Below are 23,113 nucleotides of genomic sequence, written 5' to 3' on the forward strand. Positions count from 1 at the left end.
ATCCGTCGGAACCCTGTGTCCACGATGTCCAGGACCACAGTGGTGGCATGGTCCAATGCCACCTTGCCCTCCTGGAGGATCTCAAGCGCCTCGACTTTTTTGCCGTCGGGGAGAAATTCCAACAGCAGGGCCATTTTATACCACAGCTCCCTGTCGTATATGGCCAGGATCGCAAGTGCATTTGCTGCCTTGACTGCCTGCGCCGCCGAGTAGATCACTTTCCTACCTGTCGCGTCCAATTTCTTCCCCATGCTGTCTGGGGAGGCTGAAGATGAGGGATTAAAGGATTTCTTCCTCGCAGCCGACGAGACCACAGAATGCGGGGAGGGCTGCAACTGTAGGCACTTGGGTGCGGACTCCGGCACCCGGTAGTTCTTTTACAGCCTGTTCCTCTTCGCGAGGCTGAGACCGGGTTCCTTATCAGCGCCAGGCCCTCATCCCAAACGTCGTCCAGGAGAGGCACCGCCAGAATGGTCTTCCTTTTGGCCTCAAGACGCTGCTAAAGGATACCTTCCTTCTTGGTCTCTTCTGGCATCAGCTGGAACAGCACAGACACGTGTGCGACCATGGAATGGAACGACCCACACTTCATCCTGGGAAGAAACTCTCGAAGGCAGAGAGACGCTGCCGTCATCGCCCTGACCGTTGTCGCGGTGTCCGTCCCTGTATCCCTGGAGGGTGGGGGGGGGGGGGGGGAGGTAGGGTATGTGCGGCAGCGCAGGGTGCCATTTTCTCTTCTTTGCTTGCGGCGGGCCCAGTGCCACCGGGGCCGGGGGTGCCATCGGCATCCTCTTCTGGATCTCCGACATCAGTGTCTGGAGAGTTGAAAGGATGTCCAGTGATACGTCCCTGAGAGGTGTCAGAAGACGGGGGGGGGGGGGCAAAGCTTGCTGGGCCCAGCACCCACGCCAGCGGCAGCATTCCCACCTTCATCCCACTCAGTATTTCCGTCATCGTTCCCCACGTCCTCCAGGACCGTGTGAACGGACACCAGGTCCTCCTCATCCGAGGAAGAAATATCTGTGCCCTGGAGCACGGTTGAAGCCTCCACTCCACTCACCCCTGCCCCATTTTTAAACATAGTGAGGGGTAGGTCTCAGGCCTAGGGATGGCATCATCTGGTGTTTTCTCCACCGGCTTGGCCGAGGCCTCCCGCTTCGGGGTGAGGGCCACTCTGGGTGCTGTCGGGGTCCCCTGGACTGGGTCAACCCCCTTCACCTTCGAGAGGGTGGCCGCTACCAGCTTGATCATTGAGGATGACTCTGCCTGGACCACCTGGGCCTTCAGGGGCAGGTCGGACACCTTTCCATTCGCCTTGGTCTTCTCCAGCAGCTTCCCTGGGTTAGCCGATTTCCTCTTTGAGGAGAACGCTGAGCGATAAGTTGAGATGGAGGCAGACGCTGAAGATGAGTGTGCCCTGCCTGTCGCGGTACCAGCTTGCACGGCGACCCAGACAGAAACGGACTTGTAGTGCTTGGCCTACTCTTGGGTATCCACGGATGTAGCACCGTCAAACGACTTAGAAGCCCACACCTCGGACCAGCCAGTTCTGGGTGAGGCATTCCCCTGCTTGCCGCACGGGGTAGAGGCCTTGGCGTTGAGCCACACCGCCAACCTACTGTGTGGATCATTGACGGTGCGCTTGGAGAAACCAAGGTGGATTTTACAATCCGCTTCCCTGTGGTCCGGATGGAGACAGTAGAGGCACTGGGAGTGTTTGTCCTCCACAAAAACATTCCTCAATCCGCAGCTGGAGCAGAGCTTGAAGAGGGATCCTCCCTCCTCCTACGACATGTCTTGCATGCAGTGTAGGCCCGATGGCCTTCTGGAATCTTCAATGATACTCTCGATGATTCTTACCCTCGAGGGGAGTTGAAAGACACACAGGCTCTATTTGACAAAAATAGGAACTTTTTTTTAACCAAAAAAGCACAAAAATGTATAAAAGCTCTTGGAGCAAAACACAAGGACTCCAAACACTTGAACATGCGGTAAAAATCTGAAGACGGCTGTCAGAGGAGGGGCTTAGGGAGAGGGCAGTCATTGGCTGGGGGCAATATGACCCAGAGCTCAGTGATTGGTTTGTAGGAGAAAGACCATTTTTAAGTGAAAGTGAAACTGTTTTTTTTTCTTTTACCCAGGATTCCCAGCCAGACGATAGGGAATATTCATGAGCATGTGAATCCATGCCAGACCTCATGCTGGAGAAGCCATGTGTTTTCCATGTCCTGCGGCAGCCTTCTGTATTACAATACAAGCTTAGCATATGTTTGAAATAAACATTTACATATTTGTTTCTAATACATTCTGTATGCATTTAAAAACATTTTTGATAATGCTTTACATCTAAGCTTAAGTCAAACAGAAGCATATGACAGTGAAGATTTTTTATAGGTGGATTTAGCCATCACATTTGTCTCTAGACCAAAGTCAATAGCCACTTAAGGAAGACAAGAAACACAGAAGAGTCTCACAAAAATGCATATCTGTCTGGCAAAGGGGGTGGGGGGTGAAGGGTGATACAGAAGAAGGCAAGTTTTCCAACACTCTGGAACCTTTTTATTGAATCATCTAGGATGACAGATGTAGACTGTATCAGTGCATTTTCTGCAGCTGGTTTCCTACACGCAAGCATACCTGTAGCTTGAAAAGAGGACCCAACCCCAGCACTGAAACCAAGAATCTATCCCCCTAAAAAATCCCCAAGAAATACTAAACATTGTAATGGAGGACAGCTACACCAACAAAGAGCATATAGCACAGTTTTTTGGAGATGTGCGCATCAACATATAGATCTGCAGTTGTGCTAGGAAAAGAGGCAAATTATTGCTTTCCTGGTTGCCATGATATTATGTTAAAGGTCACTCACCTCTCCATCACTGTCAGAAATAACGATGGGCACATAAGCAACGCTGCGTTTCTTCTTGGAGTACAATGACCGCCTTGGCTCTTGGCCATCACTATCGTCTTCGTCATTCTTCTCTGAGTTAGTAGCTTCAGCATCAACCCTCCTCCTCTTCAGTGGCATTCTTAGCACTAGGAGAAAATAGAGACCCATTCATGCAGAAGTTTGTCCTGCCAATTTCATTGCTTGATGGGGATATTGGGCAGAAGGGAGTGCTGATGTGCTGTGTCCCCCTGACACTTGGGTCAACTGCTTTCATTATGCATACAAAACACAGACAAATAGCTGTACTGTCAGACTTCCTTTGTATAATTATTATTTTCTCATTCAATTAAAGAACCAGCTTTATTTTGTTTAATCTACAATGATAAAGTAAAAGAAGATAAAAGCCAATAGGAGAGTAGGATAGAGTCCACCTTTCTTTATTGCTCATATGATTTGGTTGGAGTTCAATGGCAATGGCATCTGGGGGATTATGTACAACTTCAAGGTTTCCTGCCTTGGAATTCTCAAATCAAAGGGGAGCTCATTTTGATAAAATGTGTAATTTGATAATATGGGGCAGTTACATGTTGACATACATGTCCGCAGCTCCCTGCTGCCACATTTTCATCATTTGCAAAGGTGCAGGGCAAAAGGCGCCATACACCGCTTTTTGTCCTGCACTTTTGCACTCTGCTGTGCAAAATACGAGTAAATGCTGCCTGGCACGCTTGCATCTTATAGCACACACAAAAAACAACAAAAAAAAACAATAAGGTATGGAGCATACACAAGTGCATGAATAATTTGCATAAAATCAATGCATAAATCCACTAACACGGTCCCTAAACAGAGGCACACCCTATCCCTGTCAGGGGAGGCTATCCATAGGTCAACAGTGACGTGCGGCTTGCCTGACAGAATAGAGGGAGAGAGCAATCCCCATCTATACAATATAAATTCTACAACATACATTTAAAATTAAGTTTACGACACTCGGAAGCCACGTAAGTGGAAAACATAAGCAAGAAACCCATCAGGAGCAAGGGGGACTAGCTCCACCAAGCGAGACGTGCATAAAGGGAGAAGCAGCTCGTGTTTCGGTGACGCCTGTTCCCTTTTGGGCCCTTAGATAGAAGGCTTGGGCCACAAGGTAAAGGAATGGCTGACCGATCCCCTATGATGGACGACAGCGATTGATTACGCTAAAAAACAACTGGCCCTGAAGATGACCAACAAATTGTGTCATTGAAATCAGTCGGCCCTTTTTCCAGTGTCAATATCCATAGTTACACGGATACGATTTGCTTCAATTTGCTGCCAATACCAGCTTGTGGGCTGGAGTTATTAGTTTTAATATATATTAAGAAAAAGGAATTAAAAAAGAATGCTGAAGCTGTAATCAGATTCAGCACTTTTCAATTACCCGCGAGCCCTGACAATGCATTGTTTTTACATACCTCTTTGTGGGTGAATAAAAACGGTTATTGGTACCGGATACAAATATTCCCCTCCGAAATGTCCAGAGTGCCACGAGACTAGACTAGGCCATTCTCCCTCGGTTGTGGGTGGGCTACAGTAGACTTACTTTTTTTTTTTTTTTTAACTTGTATTTATTAGTTTTACATAAATAATACATGAAGAAGTTAACATTGAATCTTATAACATTCCCTTCCCCCTCCCCCCTCCCTCCCCACGGGACGGATGGAGTCTTTTGTCCAGGGATCCTTTTATGCGTTGAATATATCTGAGATTTTTATGTTATGGGGGCACCATTGTTCCATAAAGTCTGACTGGAGGTATTGCAGGGTCCCTTCCCATTCCTTTACAAATTTGTCTCCTGTTCCTTGAAGTTTGTGGGTAATTTTCTCCATTGTTATATGGGCCCATACTTTCTGTAGCCAGGTGTAGGTCAATGGGGTATTTTTATTTTTCCAGTTCTGTGCAATGGTGGTCCAGGCTGCAATGAGTAGTCCCATGAATGATCTCCATTGCGTTTTGGTGTATTGCCTTGCTGTGTCGTCTTTGATTCCACAGAGCCACACCTCCTCCCCCATCAGCCCCACATCCGGGAATATTTTGCCCATCTCGTTTTTCACTTCTTCCCAAAAGGGTCTGATGCCTTTACAGTCATGCCATATGTGTCTCCATGTTCCCACTTCGTCACATCCTCTCCAGCAGTGGTTGGACGTGTTGGGGTACATTGAGTGGAGCCTCTCTGGGGTGTAGTGCCACTGTGTCATTATTTTGACCCACATCTCCCTAGTTTGTGCCGAGCGGGTCATTCTGGGGATCTGTTTCCATAGGTCCTCCCATTGTTTATCCGTTGGTTCCTCCCCCAATGTTCTGCCCCATTTTATTCTGTATGACCATTTAATGCTTTCCCCTTGTGAGTTTATGTATTTGTATAATGTTGATACCCATTTTCTCTCCCCCGTGTTGGATGTGATGTATGTTTCGAACCCTGTAAGGTCCCTGGTTGCTGCCTCGATGATTGTCGGAGAGTTTAGCCAGTGCTTTAGCTGTTCATATCTGTATCTATCACTTTTAGGGATTCTCGTGCCAGCCACGCACGACTCCAGGGGGATGATTTCCTTGTCCATAAACATCTCTCCTATTTTAGTAATGCCCGCCTTCTCCCAGGTGTCATATGCCCCTTGTTCCATCCCCGGTGGAAATAGTGGATTTCTACAGATGGGTGTAAAGGGTCCAATCGCTGTGGTCATTATGCCTTTTTTTGTTTGGCTATCCCATGCTTCTAACGTGGTCTTCATAATTTCGCTTAACCTTAGATTTTCGTGCCTGTGCTGCCTCTGTTTCCAGAGAAGTTCTACCAGTGGGGTCCTTGCTACTGCTCTGTCTTGTTTGGCCCATATCTGTTGCGGATCCTCCCCCACCCACTCCCTTAGAACTTTAAGCTGTGCTGCCTGGTAGTATTTTCTAAAGTGGGGTAGCGCCCTTCCTCCTTCTCTGGTTGGGGCCGTGAGGACCTTCCTGGCTATTCTCGGTGTTTTCCCTTTCCATATGAAGGACGATACCAGTTTTGTTAAGGTTTTGAAGAACGTGTCTGGGACCCCCACTGGGAGAGCCTGAAAATAATATAGTACCTTTGGGAGGATGGTCATCTTGATTGATTGTATTCTACCCCACCAGGATATCTGTAGTGGGTTCCATCTGTTTAATTCCCTTCGGATGTTTATAATTAGCGACGGGTAGTTTTCCCCGTAGAATTGTTCTATTTTTGGGGGTACATTTATTCCTAGATATTTAATGCCTTTCTGTACTATCTTGAGGTCCAGTATTTTTGCCTGCCTTTCTATGTTCGTTCTATCCCCTGCCAAGATGAGGATCTCTGATTTTTTTCTATTTATTTTTAGGCCAGAGATGGTCCCATAGTTTTCTAGTTCTCTAACTGTGGCCGATAAAGTGGATTCAGGGTCCTCTAAGGTTATTAGCATATCATCTGCATACGCAATTACTTTGTGTTGCTGACCCGCCATTTCTATCCCTTTGATGTGTATTGATTCCCGTATTTTAATTAGGAGGGGTTCTAAGAAAAGAGCGTATAGTAGTGGTGATAGGGGGCAGCCCTGTTTCGTTCCTCTCGTTATCGTTACCTTGCCAGTGAGTTCGCCATTAATGGCTATTCTACTGGATGGGGAATTGTAGTTTGCTCTAATACTCGCGATATATTTTTCCCCAAACCCCATGGATTCCAGAACCCTAAACAGTATGGACCACTCCACTCTATCGAAAGCCTTCTCGGCATCTACTGACAGTAGTATCGCTGGGGTGCGGGTTATCCCTATTTTTTCGATCAGGTGGGCTAGCCTCCTAGTATTATCGTGGGTTTGCCTGCCTGGAATGAAGCCTGATTGATCCTCGCTAATCAATTTAGGGAGGAGCGGGGATAGCTTTGTTGCCAGGATTTTGGTATATATTTTTGCATCTAGGTTGATTAGGGAGATTGGTCTGTATGATGCGGGGTTAGTTGGATCTTTGCCTGGTTTGTGAAACACCAGCACCTTCGCTTCATTCATTGTGGGGGTCACATTACCGGTGTCTTTGAATGAGTTTAGGAGTCTTGTTAGGATCGGGGTTAGTATGTCTGCATATTTTTTATAAAATGGTGCCGTAAACCCATCCGGGCCTGGAGCTTTGTTACTTGGGAGTTCTTTTATGGCTTTATTGACTTCTTCTTCACTGATAGGGGTCTCTAGTGACTGTTTGTCTTCTTCTGAGATTTTCGGGATCTTTAGGGCCTCTAAGTATGAAGTTTGGGCGTTTGTATCGGGGTGCTCTGTGGAGTAGAGCGTTTGATAAAATTGCCTCATTGTTTCCCCCATGTCGTGCGTAGAGGTTTGAGTGGCACCTTTCGTATCGCATATGGCCTTAATTGTTGTTTCTTTTTGTTTCGCCCTTAGTTGTCGCGCCAGGAGTCTGTCTGCTTTGTTCGCTCTTATATAATATCTCTGTTTCAGATAGAGTAGATTCCTTTCTGCACCCTTTGTACGTAACATCTCTAGTTGGCCTTGTGTATGTTTCAGAGATTTTTTCAATATCTTTGTGGGTTGAGTCGTCAATTTCTCTTGGATCTCCTCGATTGTTTTTTCCAGCTCTTTTTCCCACCGATCCCTTTGTTTATCTCTTGTGATTTTCATCGCTATCATCTTCCCCCTCAAGACTGCTTTAAACGCGTCCCAGACTGCGCTCATTGCGACCTCCCCCGTGTCATTTTGTAAGAAGTATTCCGCTATCATTTCCCTTATGGCCTCCCCTGCCACTGGGTCATGGATCAACTCCTGCGGTAACCTCCATTTCCATAGCCCGCTCTTCCTCCCTGGGAGAGTCACGTCCAACCATAGAGGGGCATGGTCCGAGAGGGCTATAGAGCCCTTATCTAGTCCTTGTATCTTTCCCAGTAGTCCCACTGACACCCATAGATAGTCGATCCTGGACATAGAGCTGTGAACATGTGAGAAATAGGTGTACCCCCTTTGTTCACCCTTCAGTTCCCTCCAGACATCATTCAGAGCCATTTGGTCCATTTGCTGTTTCAAACGTTTTGATGGCGCCCCCTGTCCATGTGTGTTTCCTGTGCTCCTATCTAGCTTTGGGTTCCACGCCAAATTAAAGTCCCCCCCCAGTATCACCTCCCCTCTAGCGAAATCTTCCAGTTTCGATAGTGCGTTTCTGAGAAAGCCATCCTGTCCCTGATTGGGTGCATATATTGAGGCGAGCGTTATGCGCCATCCTTCGATCTCTACGTTGGCAAAGGCGTACCTTCCTTCCTTATCAGTCATAGTGTCTATTGGTTTTATGTCCTTTCCTTCTTTTATCGCTATCAGGGCTCCTGCTTTTTTTTCTGTTGTCGTTGCCTGTGCCCATATTTTATATCCTTTTATCCGCATTTTGTGCTTATCTTTAGTTTTGATATGGGTTTCCTGGAGGAGTAGTACATCCGCCTTCTCCCTTTTGAATTGTTTCTCCAGTTTCGTTCTTTTTGTTGGGTGGTTCATGCCCCTGATATTGTAGGTCATAAAGCGTATCATCCCCATTCTATTTTGTTTGTATGCCATTGCCTCTGGTCCCCTCCTGTTCCTGATTTAGCTCTTTGTTTCTTCCGATCCCTTCCCTTCCCTTGAACTTCCCTTCCCCCCCAACTTTGAACTTTAAACCAACCAAACTTTCCCCCGAGTAGGGCGAGGGTTCCTATTGACGCTAGGGCGTTGCACCCTTCGCTCCCTGCCCTCCATACCCTCGGGGGGTATGTTATGGGGATTCCTAAACCCCACTGATCCATTTGTCTTTACCTGGTTCCCGACCGTTGGGTCTCGACCAGGCCGCCCTCCTTGAATTGTCCGTTCCGGTCCGTTCCCATGTTCCCCCCCGACTGGGTCTTCAGTGGCAACGTATCCATGTCTGTTCCCCAGGCATGTGTTTTTCTTATACTCCTCATGGTACCTTTCTCCGGGTGTCTCTCCCTGGATTTGCCTTCTTCTGCTTGCTGGATTCCCAGCCCATAGGTTTTCTCGTTCGTTCTCTCCTGTTTGTGGCCTCCCCCTGCTCCATCTGCTCCATCTCTTCATCTTGTAGTCCCATCGTGCTGAGGCCTTCTTCCAGCGTGGTCACTCTTTTCTGTTTTCCTTCCCATGTGAACAGCAGCCCAAACGGGAAGGTCCATTTGTAGCGGATTTGTTTTCCTATTAGCACTTTCACCAGTGGGGCCATTGCTCTTCTTTTTTGGAGGGTTATTAGTGCTAGGTCCTGATACAGTTGGATGTCTTGCCCATTCATTTTAATATGTTCCAATTCCCTGGCTCTCCTGAGGATCTGTTCTTTCTGCGGGTAGGAGGATAGCGCCACCAGAACATCACGTGGTCTTTCCCCTGGGGCCCCCGCTCTTTTCGGTCCCACCCTGTGGATTCTGTCGATTCCGATATCCTCGATATCTTGTGTTCCCAGGATGTCTCTGAACACCTCCTTCACCGCCTCCTTCAGATCTTTGTCCAGCACTGATTCCACCATATTCTTGATTCGGATGTTGGAGCGTCTAGAGCGGTTCTCTAAATCCTCACATTGTAGTTCCAAGTTGTGAGTGAGTGTCACCAGGTGTTCTTGCGTTTCGCTTGTTTGTCTCGTGTCTTCTTCAAGACTTTGCACCGTTTTTTCCACAATATCTGTTCTTTCTTCTAGGTTGTTTATGTCTGTTCTCATGTCTTGTACCGCTTGTTTCATTTCGTTCTTCATGGATGTAAATTGTTCCTGAACTGTGGACATGAATTTTTCCTGCAGGTCCATGAACCAGGTTTGCATGTCCTCCCTGGTCAGTGGTTGCTGTTGTTGGGATAGTGATTCTGCTTCTCCCGTGGGGTCTCCCTGGGTTCTTCCTCTCGGTTGTGGTGTCCCCTCTGTTGACCACATCTGCAGAATGTCGGCCCCTTGTTTCGCTGTTTGGGGAGTTTGCTGGATGGGGTTCCCCTTTCCTTTTGCCCTAGACATGATAGGGCGCTCCGTCTAGTAGACTATATGGTTCCTTCGCCCTCTTGTAACCCTTCGATGGGGCCTCTCGCTTTCTTGTCCTCCGAGGTGTTCTTCACTGTTGGGGGTCCTGCTGTATTATGTTTCACCTTCCTGGGTTTCCCCCCTTTCCACCCCCTGTCTTGTTGGGGGACTTGTGAGGTGAGTCCTTATGTCCCAGGGGGAATCTGGTTGGTGCCGGGGAGAGGTTTTTTTTTTTTTTTTTTTTTTCTTCCTGTGAGACCCCCCCCCTGGGGTATGTGCGCCTGGGCTGGCGCTTAATTCCTGGCCCCCCCCCCGGGCCTGCTCACCTTTGCCTCTGTGTCCTCCTGTGCGCTCCGTGCAGGGCGGCCCCCGCGGCCCCTCTCCCGCGGTCCGCCCTGCTCGCGCTGCTTTCTCCCGGCGCCGCAGCTGCTCCGCTGCACGCCGCTCTCCCCTCACCTCGGGGCTGTAGACTTACTTTTAAATGTAGAATGTAGAATTAGATTGTAGAGAGGGAGCGTGGCTCGGAGCCGCCATGACTGGTTCGGCTTCCTAGGAGCTCCTGCATGGCCCGAGGCGCCAACATAATCTACACCGCTTCCAGACCCCGTTATGGGAAGAAACTAACAGCGATTGCTCATGAACCTTCGCCGCACCTATCATCCAAAAGGGTTCCCGCCTCGAGTCTGATTTAGGTCAATTCGGCTTGTTTATCTCTTCGGGTCCCAATCGAATCCAAGATGGCGGCATAAAACGCGGTCGAAGGAGGCCTCCCCATGGGGGGGGGTGCAGGCGCACTCATGTAACTGAAGCCGCCCAGCAATCCCGACTCGTCCTCCCTTTGTCTGACTTTCTCTCAGGACCTTCTCATCATGCCTAGCAGTGGCAGCTCCTTATCCCCTGGGCAGCGTCTGCCGCGCATCGGCTGCAACGGACCCACCGTGAAGCACCTCGGCACCGGAATACATCCCACTGCAGAGGCGGGGGAGAAATCATCGATCTCGTGGTGCCCCCCGCACCAGCCCTCTCATCTGGGCCCCGGAGCCCTGGGCAGCCTTCTCCTTCCTCCCCGCACGAAGACCGCAGCACTCACGGACCCTCCCCACCCCCGCACTTGTGTGCGCCGGGTCCGGGCCCTAGCATCCGCCGGGTGCCTCGAACCGAGGGAGATACATCACCAACCTTCCAGCGAAACGCCACCTCGCCACCCGGGTCCAGGTTTGGCGCCCTGCCCCCCGTGGATCCGCTCTTTTGGAGACCCTTCGCCTACAGCCTCTAGAAGACCCCCCGGCATACATCCCGCTGCGGAGGCAAGGGGAGACACATCGTTCCCGGGGCTTCTCTGCTCCGACCTCCGCATTTGAATTTCGGAGCCCCGAGGCTCCCCTCCACCACGTTTACGGCACAGCGGATCCGGAACAAGGAACCTCCAGCGCCGCAGGAGTCCGCTACACCGACCTGCTGCCCACCCCGAGGTCTCAACTTTCATCGCTACCACTGCCAAAGCAGAATAGACGAGGTGAGGAGCAGGGGGGGGGGGTGAGTGGAACCGCCTGGGCCATATGTCCCCAAGCTAACCGGACCCCTGTCTATCTCGCTCATCGGCCTCTCCTGGATCGCTCGTACCGGGCCCATCCACCCCTTGGGGACACGGCCACTCTACTCGCCTCATTTCCCCCTCCCACCCTCTCTATCTTCACAGGCCTACAGTGGCTAGCTCTGGGGCTCCCCGTGCCCTTCGGTGAACAGAAAGAGTCCACTCACCTCTGTCCTCATACAGCTGTCCTCTAGACTCGGGGTCCTGTTGGGCCTAGAACGCGGCGGGAGCTCCCGAACTCTGCTCTTACAAGGCTACACTAAAGCTCCCGTCCGGACAACCCCTGCACCAACATGTACAGAAACAGCAAAGCACCCAAGCAAGCGGATATTGTCTCCATGATGGCCAATTCAGCAGCCGATAGATCAAAAAAGGGGGACTCCTCAGAAGAACCCAACAACATTACCACGACTATAGCACCCACGCCAATCCTGGATCCCTCCCAATCGGTCACCAAATCCGACCTACAGGACCTCCTATCAGCCCTAACAAAGGAAATACACAAAAGCACAGAAGAGGTCACAAGGAGAATCACGGTCTTGGATAAGCGGGTGGGCGAAATAGAACATCGAACGGCCGAATTGGAATCTGAGATCTGCAACCAAAGATTCGAAGGGGAACTGGACAGGGACCGGATTACAGCCTTAGAGGCGAAATGTAACCTCCTAGAAGTGAAACAGGAAGATGCAGAAAATCGCTCCCAGAGGAATAACATCCGCTTGCGAGGCATACCTACCTCCATCACAGACCAGACCTAAAACTCTATGAACCTGAGGAGTTCAGAGACGTAATCACCCTCCCAGACACCTCTCCCCTGGAGCTGGATCGAGTACACAGAACTTCCCCAAGACGGGAATCCAACTTTCCTCCAGACGTCCTGGTCAGGGTCCACTTCTTCCAGCTAAAAGAAGAAATCATGCGGGAGGCAAGACAAATGCGACAGGTAACCTTCCGGGGAGCCACCATCTCTTTCCATCAGGACTTAGCACCCTCCACGCTACAAAAACGAAAAATCATGCGTCCATTCACAGAATGGCTACGCGAGAAACAAACCCCATACCAATGGGGATTTCCTGCCACTGTCAGGTTCAAATGGAACGGATCACAGAAGCAAATCAGCTCACCGAAAGAAGCAACGAATTTCATGGGCCTGGGGGGCTCGGACGGAGAGTCCGGCTCTGAAGAACCGAATCGCCCTCAGCAGGACAAACCCTCAACAGGGGAATGGTCAAAAGTGGGCAGACGGCGCAGGCTCCGAGGTCCCCCGAAGAAAGATAAACCAGGATGACCAACTATCAACAACCTGGCAATGCCCCGGCTCGCGAGCCCCTAGCGCGCAGCCTATGCGGCCCGCCATGTACGAGGTGAGGGACACCACCTGACCCACACTAGCCTTTAATGCAAGCCCCGGAGAAGACAGCCCACAAAGAACACCCCATTCAGTCTCACCGACAGTGCGGGAGCACCGTTCGAGCTCCAGCTTATTCCCCATCAGCGGCCCAGTTGGCCATTATCATGCGCTGGTGCCACCAGTTCCCCGGTGGCAGTGGGATGACAGTTCTCCTACGTGTTCTTGTTTTTGGGGGGAGGTGGGGAGTTAAATGGGGTTCATTGACTATAGGCCATGGAGGGGGGCTCCGGCCCCCACAGACACCGGCCTCACACTCAATACAACAGTACGACGTAACAACAACAACATCTCCACGAGCTCAAAGCAACAATAGCCCTTCATCATCAGTCTCTCGACCCCGGTGGAGAATCATGGACAGAGGCACATCTATCGCCAAGCATAAAAACCAATGTCTGCTGCCAATGACATAACAATCCTCACCTGGAACGTCCAAGGCCTAAATTCACCACGCAAACGCAAATCGGTGGAATACAGACTGGGCCAACTATCGGGAGATATCATACTTCTCCAAGAAACTCACCTGATGCAAGAAGACGAGGGCCGGGTCAGATTCAACAGGTACAAAAGAAAATATTTCGCCTCTTCTGGGCAAAAGAAAAGAGGAGTGGCAATCCTAAGCGACAAAATCCCACTGTCAAAGATTACTATAAAGAGGGATCCGGATGGGCGCTTCCTCCTCCTAAAGGGCCTTCTCGAAGAACCCCCGATCACTATGGTCTCGATTTACGGCCCTAACACAGCTCAAGCTAATTTCATTGCTAACCTAACGTCCACCATCACAGCATTCCGCGAAGGGCACCTCATCATAGGCGGGGATTTCAACAGCATACCAAACCCACAAATAGATAAGACTCTTCCCCCCACAAACGCAGACTTTACGCATGCCCTGGCCATCGCCAAGCTGCTTAGAGAAACTGAAACGGTCGACACCTGGAGGCTGTTCAACGACAATGCGAGAGACTACACCCATTACTCCTCGGTCCACAAAGGATTTTCAAGAATAGACCTCATTCTAATCTCAGGAGTCATATTCCCCTGCCTTAACAATGTTGAAATCCACACTGGTATGATATCGGACCAGGCCCCAGTATCAGCTACCTTAACCATCTCAGGCCAGAAGCACCCTGTTCAAAGACATTGGTAGATCAATGACTCACTGTTATTAGATATATGCATCAGAACAGAAATCGAAGAAACCATCTCCAATTATTTCAAAGAAAACACGACAGAGGATTCTCCCATCAATATCATCTGGGATGCCATGAAAGCAGTTGTCAGAGGCACATTAATCAGCGCCGGAACAGAACATAGAAGAATTTCAAACATTGTGTCGGCTAGGCTGGAGGACAAAAGTAAAACAACTGGGGAACAAATTGAAATTACACAGCTCCAGGAAAACAGAAAGAGCCCTGAGGAAAGCGAAAACTGCACTGGAAATGCACTGTGCTGATCGCACGGCCAAATCGCTAGCTTATACAAGGCAATTCTATTACAGCAGAAGTAATAAGGCAAATAGAGTGCTACCGCAAAAACTGAAAAAGCTTTGCTCCCGAAACAACATCCTGAAACTAAGGGGGGCAGACGGTAACCTGCACTACACCGAGGCAGAGAAAATCGAAGAACTCCTCAAGTACCACAAATCTATCATGTCAGGGGAACCTACCACACTAGACAATCTGCCAGAATACCTGCGCACAACGCCCTCCATCGACTCGTCCCAGCTGGAAGCCTTAGAATCCCACATCACGAGCGAAGAAATCATGGAAGACATTAAAAATCTCAAAAACACGGCCCCGGGCCCCGACGGCCTGTCCGCAAACTTCTATAAAAAACTTGCCAGAATCCTAGCACCCCAAATGGCAGCTCTATTCAACTCCTTCCTATTTTCGAAATCAGTCACCGGCTCAATGGCGGAATCGCTCATGGTCTTGCTGCATAAACCCGGGAAAGATCCCAAACTGGCCACCTCTTACCGCCCAATCTCACTCCTCAACAACAACGGCAAAATCTTCGCCAAAGTTCTGGCTACTAGACTAGGCCCGACCCTACCATCCCTGATCAACCAGGACCAAACGGGCTTCATACCAGGGAGAGCGACCCACGACAACATCAGAAGAACAATAAATATCATCAAGAGCGCCCATAGACTAAAAGTGGGAATGGCGGTCATCTCCTTAGACGCCCACAAAGATTTCGATATGGTCGATTGGGGATATATCCGGGCAGTTCTTGAGCACTTCGGCCCAAACTTTATCACATGGGTAATGGCCAACTACCAATCTCCCACCACACAGTTGAGAGTCAACGGCACCAGGTCAGAGACAATCCATATATCCAGGGGCACTAGACAAGGCTGTCCACTCTCACCACTAATCTTCGCCCTATCCATGGAGCCCTTTGCAGCAAAAATCAGACATAACCCGAGAATTAGGGGAGTACTCGTGGGAAATCAAGAATACAAAATAGCACTATACGCTGACGATGTTTTAATAACCGCATCAAATCCAGCAGAATCTTTGGGTGCCCTGTGGGAGGAGATCATAGCATTCGGGACATTATCGGGGTTCAAGGTAAATCTCAATAAATCTGCTGCACTCGCAGTCAACCTATCTAAACAAGAAAAAGCCTTTCTCAGTCCCCTCATGCCAATTCCATGGTCACCAGGCCCAATTGCTTACCTTGGGGTCCAGATCCCCAATGACCCATTACGCTTATACTCCAGCAATTTCCCGTAACTGATTAGAGAGCTCCAGAGGGACCTTAAAAGATGGAAACCGCAGGAAATCTCCTGGTTCGGGCAAATTAATCCATAGATGGCTATATCACTGCACAGCACTAGCAACTCAGATCCCCGGCCCAGCCCCAATAGCTTTACAAAAGAAAATTCAAGAATTCGTATGGGGGGGGGGGGGGGAGAAACCCTGCATCAGTAAACAAATAATGATGAGAGGGATAGCACAGGGCGGGTTGGGAGTCCCAGACCTTGCTAGATATACCCTAGTGGCGCAGCTATCCCACGCATTCGCTTGGGTCCAAGAATTAGACATACCGAAATAGTCAAAACTCGAAGAAGCCTGGTGCCCGGTCCCACCCTCCGCACTAACACACCTGCCCAACCTAAAATCCCTAGCCACTGGCAGCCCCCTAATTGCGACTAGAACTACAGCTCAATGCTGGAAGGCTGCGGCCCGCAGATGGGGTGTCCGCTGCTCTCTGGGTCCCCTGACACCCATCTGGAATAACCCAGAATTCTCTCCAGGCATGTCCCCACAGAACTTCCAATCATGGAGGGAGGGCGGCCTACGAATAACCAGCGACTTCCTTGAGGCAGGCGCACCTATCTCATTTGAAAGGTGCAAAGTGAAATTCGGGGTGAATGAGCAAGAGAGATTCCGCTACGCCCAAATCCGACACTGGCTATCCCGCAGAGCGACCAGAGAGAAATACTCCAGAGACCTAACCGCACAGGAACTATCTCTCACGACCCTCACTAACAAAGGCAGAACCTCAATCCTCTACCGACTCCTAGATAGGGCTGACCTTTCTATAAAAGAAAGATACATGCTTGAATGGGAAAAGGACCTGGGCAAAGAAATCAACATTGAAAACTGGGGGAAAATTTGGACTAGGCTGCCTAAAAGCTTGCAATGCATCACAAACAGCCAAAGGGGCTACAAACTTTGTTATAGGTATTACATCACCCCCGCTCAAATCAATAAGGCCCACCCTAACATCCCCGGGTCATGCTGGCGTGGGTGTGCGACCCCAGGCTCATTATTCCACATGGTATGGACCTGCCCGAAAGCCCATACATATCAAAGACATCTCTGGCCTATCCATCCCTTGGGACCCCGGAATCATCCTTCTGGGCGACACCGGCGAGGGCGCTATCCCACGGCTATGCTCTCACCTACTTCTAGCGGCGAAAATCGCAATGGCCAGGGTTTGGAAAGACAAAGAAGGGCCCTCGGTGGCACTCTGGTGAGCGAAATGCTGGGACATAGCGGTCGCCGAAAAAAATCACAGCGATCGATCTGGCCCTTGAACATATGGGACCCATTCATGGACTACGCCGCCAGATAACCGGCTCTCACCAGAAGACCCCCCCATTAACCAGATGGCTCCAAATCAACCTACCTCACTGCCCCCCAGTCGTGGGCCGCAGCAGCCCAGCTCGCCAAGGACCCCCGCAGCAGCCAAGGGCAGTCCGGTCCACGGACGTGATCACTCACCGCTCCTACTAAGAGACACTGACACTCAACCATGATTTACGATTGTTGATCTGTTGCTTGCACTTAATGTAATGCTCACTGATGTAAACCCAATAAAATCTTGTTATGAAAAAAAGAATTAGATGGTAGAGATAGGGATAGCTCTCTCCCTCTATTCTGTTAGACAGGTGGCACGTCACAGTTGACCCAGGGATAGAGTGTGCTTCTGTTTAGGGATGGTGTTAGGGGATTTATGTATTGATTTTATGTGAATTATTCATGCACTTATGTATGCTCCATACCTTTTTTGTGTGCTATAAGATGTCAGAAATCCAATGGTGCAGTCTATACCCAGAGAGGGTTAAAAGAAATTTTTCTAGACCTGGTTGTTTAAGCGTGGCATGCTTGCATGCCAGGCAGCGTTTACTTTGAATTTGTGAGTGATGCTTGCCATGTTCGCATGGCAAGTGGCGCTCACAATTTCAATTAAACGCTGTCAGACATGCTTGAATGTTGGGCAGCGTTCCATTTTAATTGTGAACATTGCTTAGCATGCGTGCATTGTAAGCAGCTTTCACAATAACAATTACACCTTGCCCTAACATGCATGCATATCTGGGTAGGTCGAATTGTATTGTCCACGCTGCCTGCCACGTGGGCAAGGCAGATAGCGTGTAACTTCATAAAGATCCCCAGCATTTGCATGGCAGAGAGGAAGGGAGGTGCCAGAATTGCAAGTTCCGTTCCCGCCCCTCGTCTCTGCCATACAAATGATTGAAAATGGGGTAGGACGTTAAAGGAAGTCGTAAAGGGCTTTTACGCCTTACATTAAACGTTATGCCCCATTCCAACATTAGCTCCAGGGTATCTAGGTTCATAATATAAGCCGTTTACAAATCTCAGCTTTCATCTGGAGATCGTTCCCTCCATCTAAAAGATTACCCCAAAAAGTTTTTGCAAAATAGAAAGTATTCTATACTTTCCAGTCCTCGTTCTCTCCCTCCCTCCCCTTCTCACTCTGCGTTCTTGTCTTACACTTCAGGATTCTCTCCTCCAACCCCAGTGTTACTGTCATGTTTGTTATTTTGCAAATTAGTTTCCTATTCTTGTCGATCGAACGGCTCTCTAAGTCAAAGAGACAGAAAAGTGTGGCCTTTATAATAAAATTCTATGTCGCGTATCAATCATGTTGATACAATGGGCCTCACTAAGAGAATGGCGGTAAAGCACACAGTAATGGGATAATTACTGTTAGTGCGTGCAGCTGAAAAGGGGCACAGCGCAAAGTGTAGCCGTTAACCCTATGCAGGCGGTAATGTTAACTAGCTAATGCGATAAATATGCAATCCACAGTCACCGGAAACGTGCATTTGCCATGCCAAAAAAAGTGTTACATAATGCAAAATATCATGTGTGATGTCTATTACTGCCAACCCGATGACGAGCAGCACACAGGTTTCCCCAGGAGCAAACAGGCGCGAAATGGAGAGAAAGGAGACAGTGCAAACTGTGAGGAATCTGAGGGCGTCCTCACTTCTTTCCCCAATATATCCTCCTCCAAGGTGGCCAGGAAAAGGACACCTTGGAGGTGCATATCCACCCCCAAAGACAGTATCTGTGTAGTGGCTCTCCGGGTAACTTGCAGGCTGTGGGGTCACTTGTATGGGCTCCTTTTGGCAGCCCTTCCTTGCCTGCATGTTTTCTGGGCGGCGTATTATATTGCATGTTGCCATGCCAAACCCATGCCCGATGTCAATAGTGGTGGGCATCTGCTGGCCATCCTCTTGCCATCACACAAGTTGGTTCATTGCCTGTGTTGGTACCTGTTGAGAATTGGTCATGTCGTTGTTGGGGTGTCTTGTGTCATGCATGGGGTCACTCATGCCTAAATTGTCTTGGATAGCGGTGTGAACCACATGTCCCACTGACCCAACAGTCAACAGAAACAATTTGGTCTAGAGATATGCTACTTGAGATGCAATCGGGCACCTTCACGAGAGTAGTCCCCAGTTGGGGGTATCTTTGTTGCACAGTTGCCGTGCCCTTTCTCTTTCGCCCTTTGCCCACACTGGTCAACTCAGCAGTCTTTCTTGCAGATGACGTGCTGACCATGGAAGTGGTGGTGATGTTGGGGGCAGTTGTTGCAGTGGCTGCACCCATGATCAGCGTGTTTGTGAGGAGGTTTGCCACTCTTGGTCACTGGAGGGGTACGCTGTCCGAAAAGAGGGGGTGGGGGGAGAATGAGTCAGTAACACTGGTTTGATCATTGGAATGATGCAAGCACCTACTTCGGTTTCATGTCTGACAAGTGGTTGCTACTTGTGTCCCTTTCCTTCAACATCAGAGCTGCGGTGCCCCTTGAACAAAGGAACCCACCCCAGTACATAAAAGCAGCATGCAGGGCTTGTATCCTTTTTGAGTGAAACAGGGTGATATTGCATACTGGCCATGTTTGTGTGCAACTAACAGTTGTATGCAGCTGTGGGTTCGGAGATTTCACAACTGTGTCTGTCACAGTGGCTTTGACATTAGTTTCCAAGGGCGCTTGTCTGGCATACCGTTTGAGGCTGATCCCAATGGATGAATTCCATATGGATAATCCGATGGTAGGTATTAGGATTCATTTATTTGACCTTATTTATTTTAAAACCAGCACACAGATGACAATTAGGTAACAAAATCGCCTCCAGTTCAATACCCAAGCATGCCCTTGACCCTTTCCTCCTCTCCCTCTCCCTCCCTCCCTCTCTCTCTCTCCCTCACCTGTTGGGATCCAGCGCTGCAAGGGCCAGGACTGGCTCAAGGCCCTCAGATTGAAGGGCCCTTGCAACCAGGCGTGGTTTAGAAGTTAATGCCGGGAAGTTCTGGTCATAGTCAGACACAGGCGACCAGGTGTTTGAAAAGCGGTGGAGGAGGCCACTGTTAGCCGGTGCGATTTACTCGGATATTAAAATGTCCCAGAATTTTGCCATCAGGGGGCCCTCTGGAGATTTCCAAGTATGTGCCACCGTGATCTTAGCGGCGAGGAGGAGTTGTGTTAAGAGGGCCGCCTTCCTGCCGGTTCTCGAATAGGTACTTGGGATTGGGACGAATAGGATAGGTTCCGGCTCCAATGGAATCGCCACCCGAGTGAGGTCTGCAATGATAGCCGTGCATTGGGACCAAAACTCCTTTATCACTGGGCATGTCCACCACATGTGCAGGTAGGATCCCGGGAGGCCACAGCGGTGCCAGCATAAGGGATCTAGGGCCTGGTTGAAGTGGTGTATGCGGAGCGAGGGGGGTAGTAACATCGTAGGAGTAGTTCATGTGTGCACTCCCGGTTGGTGATACAAAAGGAGGTCGAGTGTGTCCTCGACCAGATGTCGACCCAGGTCTGGTCCTCTATAGGGTGCCCCAGGTCCGCTTCCCACTGTGACATTTAGGAGGTCGTAGCGGCGAGGAAGTCCACCTGTAATAACCTATAGAGGGCCGAGATTTTCCCCCGAGCCAGTAGGACTGTGACTGAGTTCAAGGGGGCTAAGGGTTTGACCTTAGTTTTGTGCACCAGTGTCAGGTATGCTAGTGTCCTGCTACCCTGGACCACACTTCACATGGCTGCAATTGGCATGGAAGATTTTGCAATTTAACCACATGTATTTCTACATAATAGCGCTATCTGCAATATTGTGCTCACTGTGGCATCTCGAGGACCAGTCGCTGGCACATGTCCACCGCTGATAATGCCTTTAGCTCCCAGTGCTGCATGAAGGGGAATGGTCAAGTAAACTTCACCTTTTGCCATGCATTCTTTGCAATGTTTTGCAGATATGGTGGTGCGCGGACTTAGTGTTAAGTCTTCCCATCTGTTCTGGCAATAATTTGATGTTCTGGGATAGGCTAACACCATACCACTCTGCCCTGACATGGCCCGTGATCCTGCTCCTCAGTGGGCATGGTTGCAGGGGGCTGGTTTTTTTCAAGAGTTGGCCAACAAGCTCGTGGCCTACGTACTGTAAGGAACTCATGGTGGCAACAGTAAAGACAGACACAAGTGATCACAGTTCAAGGGTGTTTATTAAACTGAATAGGTAGGTTTGAAAAACGCCTCATCTAAACCTAAATTTAAGATGGGAGCAAGCTACTACCACCAAATAATAATAAGGCAGTCCTAGTGGTGTCTTGTCAAATAAAAGGGCCTATACTAAAAAAAAATGATTGCCAATCCTTACAACTAAATACAAAAAGAGTGTGGGATAGGGTTCATAAGAAAGAAGTGTTCAAAAAAGGATAAGTCAGGATGCGGTAGCAGGGGTTCTCCCTTCCCCACGTTTTGAGCACGGGACAAGGTGGGACTCCTGAGCACAGCGCACTCTCGAGCTTTCCCAGCACAAGACTACAGTTCCATTCTCAGGTATCATGATCTTTGGTGGTTAAGTCTCTTTTATACAAAAAAGTCTCTTGCCGCTGAGGACCTGATGTGTTTAAAAAAAAATAATTTAATAAAATAAATAAATAAAAAATAAAAAAATGTTCCTTTCCGTATGTACGTTAGGTGACTTTTCACCCCTGGATCCCTCTTTTCCGGGTTCAGACTCTTCTCGAATGTTAGCCTCCCTCCGCCGGGTTCACTATGGCTTATTCCAAAACAATTTCACCTGTTACATCCACAAGTCTTTGGGTGATGGCTTTTCACCCCGGGATCCCCCCGCTTCTGGGCTCAGACCCTTCCCGAATGCTAGCCTCCTTCCATCGGGTTCACTACGGCTTTTATTCCAAAAGATTTCCCTGGTTGTATTCACAAGTCTTAATGGCTTTTTAAACAATCCACTGTGGACATCCCTCCATCGGGTTCACGTTTGCCAGTTACACAGTTCTTTCTAGTTTCTCACTAAGCGGAATTCACTTCCCTTCGCCTTCCAATTACTTGTCAGTCAAAGACTTCCAACTGTACAGGGGGCTTTTCTAGACCCTGTAAGACCCTGTAAGACCACTTTGACCTTTTCCTAAGGCCTTCTGGTATCGGTAGTTTCAACAACAGTGCTTTGATTTTCTCTTAATTTGTCATTCGCAACTTCGTTCAATACAGTGCAGTTTCTTATTGCTTCTTCTTTCGACTCACCGGCTGTGATAAACTGCTTGTCTTTTCTCGTCTTTGGAGTCAACAACGGTACCATGGTAACAAGCGTCTCTTCCTGTCCTGGTCATCAGTGTAGGAGGGCTCTGTGTACCGTTGACATCTTCTGCAACGCACGCTGGCTATTGTTCGTGGTCTTAGGATTCCTTTCACGGAGGCTTTGTGGGTTTGGCTCGAAAAGGGCAAGGTTGCTTCCATCCTTGTCACCCTTTGGTTCTCGACGCCTTTCTCCTACTCTTGAACTGCTGGCCTGGGATAGCTGTATCGTCGTGCGGTCTGCCTTGCTCGTAGTGTGCTCTCGTGCTCCACCTTTTATCCCTGTGGGGAAGGGCAAGGGCCATCAGGTGTGTGTGGTTCTGGTTAATTGCCTGACCCTTGTGTTGAGACATGTCAGGTAAACAGCTCTGGTGTTAGTCCGTTGTCTTTCATGTCGCGAGCTGAGTCGGACTGGGACAAGAAATGGGCCCGGAACCCTAAACAAAAAAAAAAAGTGGCCCTCAAACCCTTACCCGTGAATCAGGTCAATTCACAACTTTACAGAAAATGATATTTATGGAGGCTTAATGGTGTTTGTTGCATGTAATGTTTTGTGTAATATGTGATAACATTCCTTTTCCATGGCCACAGCACTTAATTTGTTATTTAAATAGCGTGTTTTCCAAAGCACTGTACATAGCACATATTTACATACAATTACCCGAAGTAGTTGGTACTCCCTTATCAACCTCGGATTAATGAAAGGTTGAGTTAGCCATGCCAGGATTTCAACATGCTACCTGCAGATCATGCATCGATCGCAGCAGCGCCAGCGAGCGCTCAACCTGCTGGTCTATATTACTGGAGTAAGCTAGGAGCAAGCAGTCCCTTCCTTCTTCCCTCCCATCATCCA

The 23,113-nt window shown here is 49.2% G+C and overlaps 1 protein-coding gene across 2 annotated transcripts in view; it reads right to left on the bottom strand.

Moving 5' to 3' along the window:
- Positions 1 to 23,113, bottom strand: part of UIMC1 (ubiquitin interaction motif containing 1) — an 814,141-nt gene that overhangs the window by 758,968 nt on the left and 32,060 nt on the right. For both annotated transcript variants that reach the window (XM_069651488.1, XM_069651487.1), the window contains exon 2: positions 2,870 to 3,036. In XM_069651488.1, the coding sequence (XP_069507589.1) occupies positions 2,870 to 3,028 (159 nt within the window). In that variant the 5' untranslated portion in view covers positions 3,029 to 3,036. The remainder of the gene's footprint in view (positions 1 to 2,869; positions 3,037 to 23,113) is intronic.

This window comes from Ambystoma mexicanum, chromosome 3p, assembly GCF_040938575.1.
Source record: "Ambystoma mexicanum isolate Mex_15411 chromosome 3p, UKY_AmexF1_1, whole genome shotgun sequence".
Taxonomy (NCBI): domain Eukaryota; kingdom Metazoa; phylum Chordata; class Amphibia; order Caudata; family Ambystomatidae; genus Ambystoma; species Ambystoma mexicanum.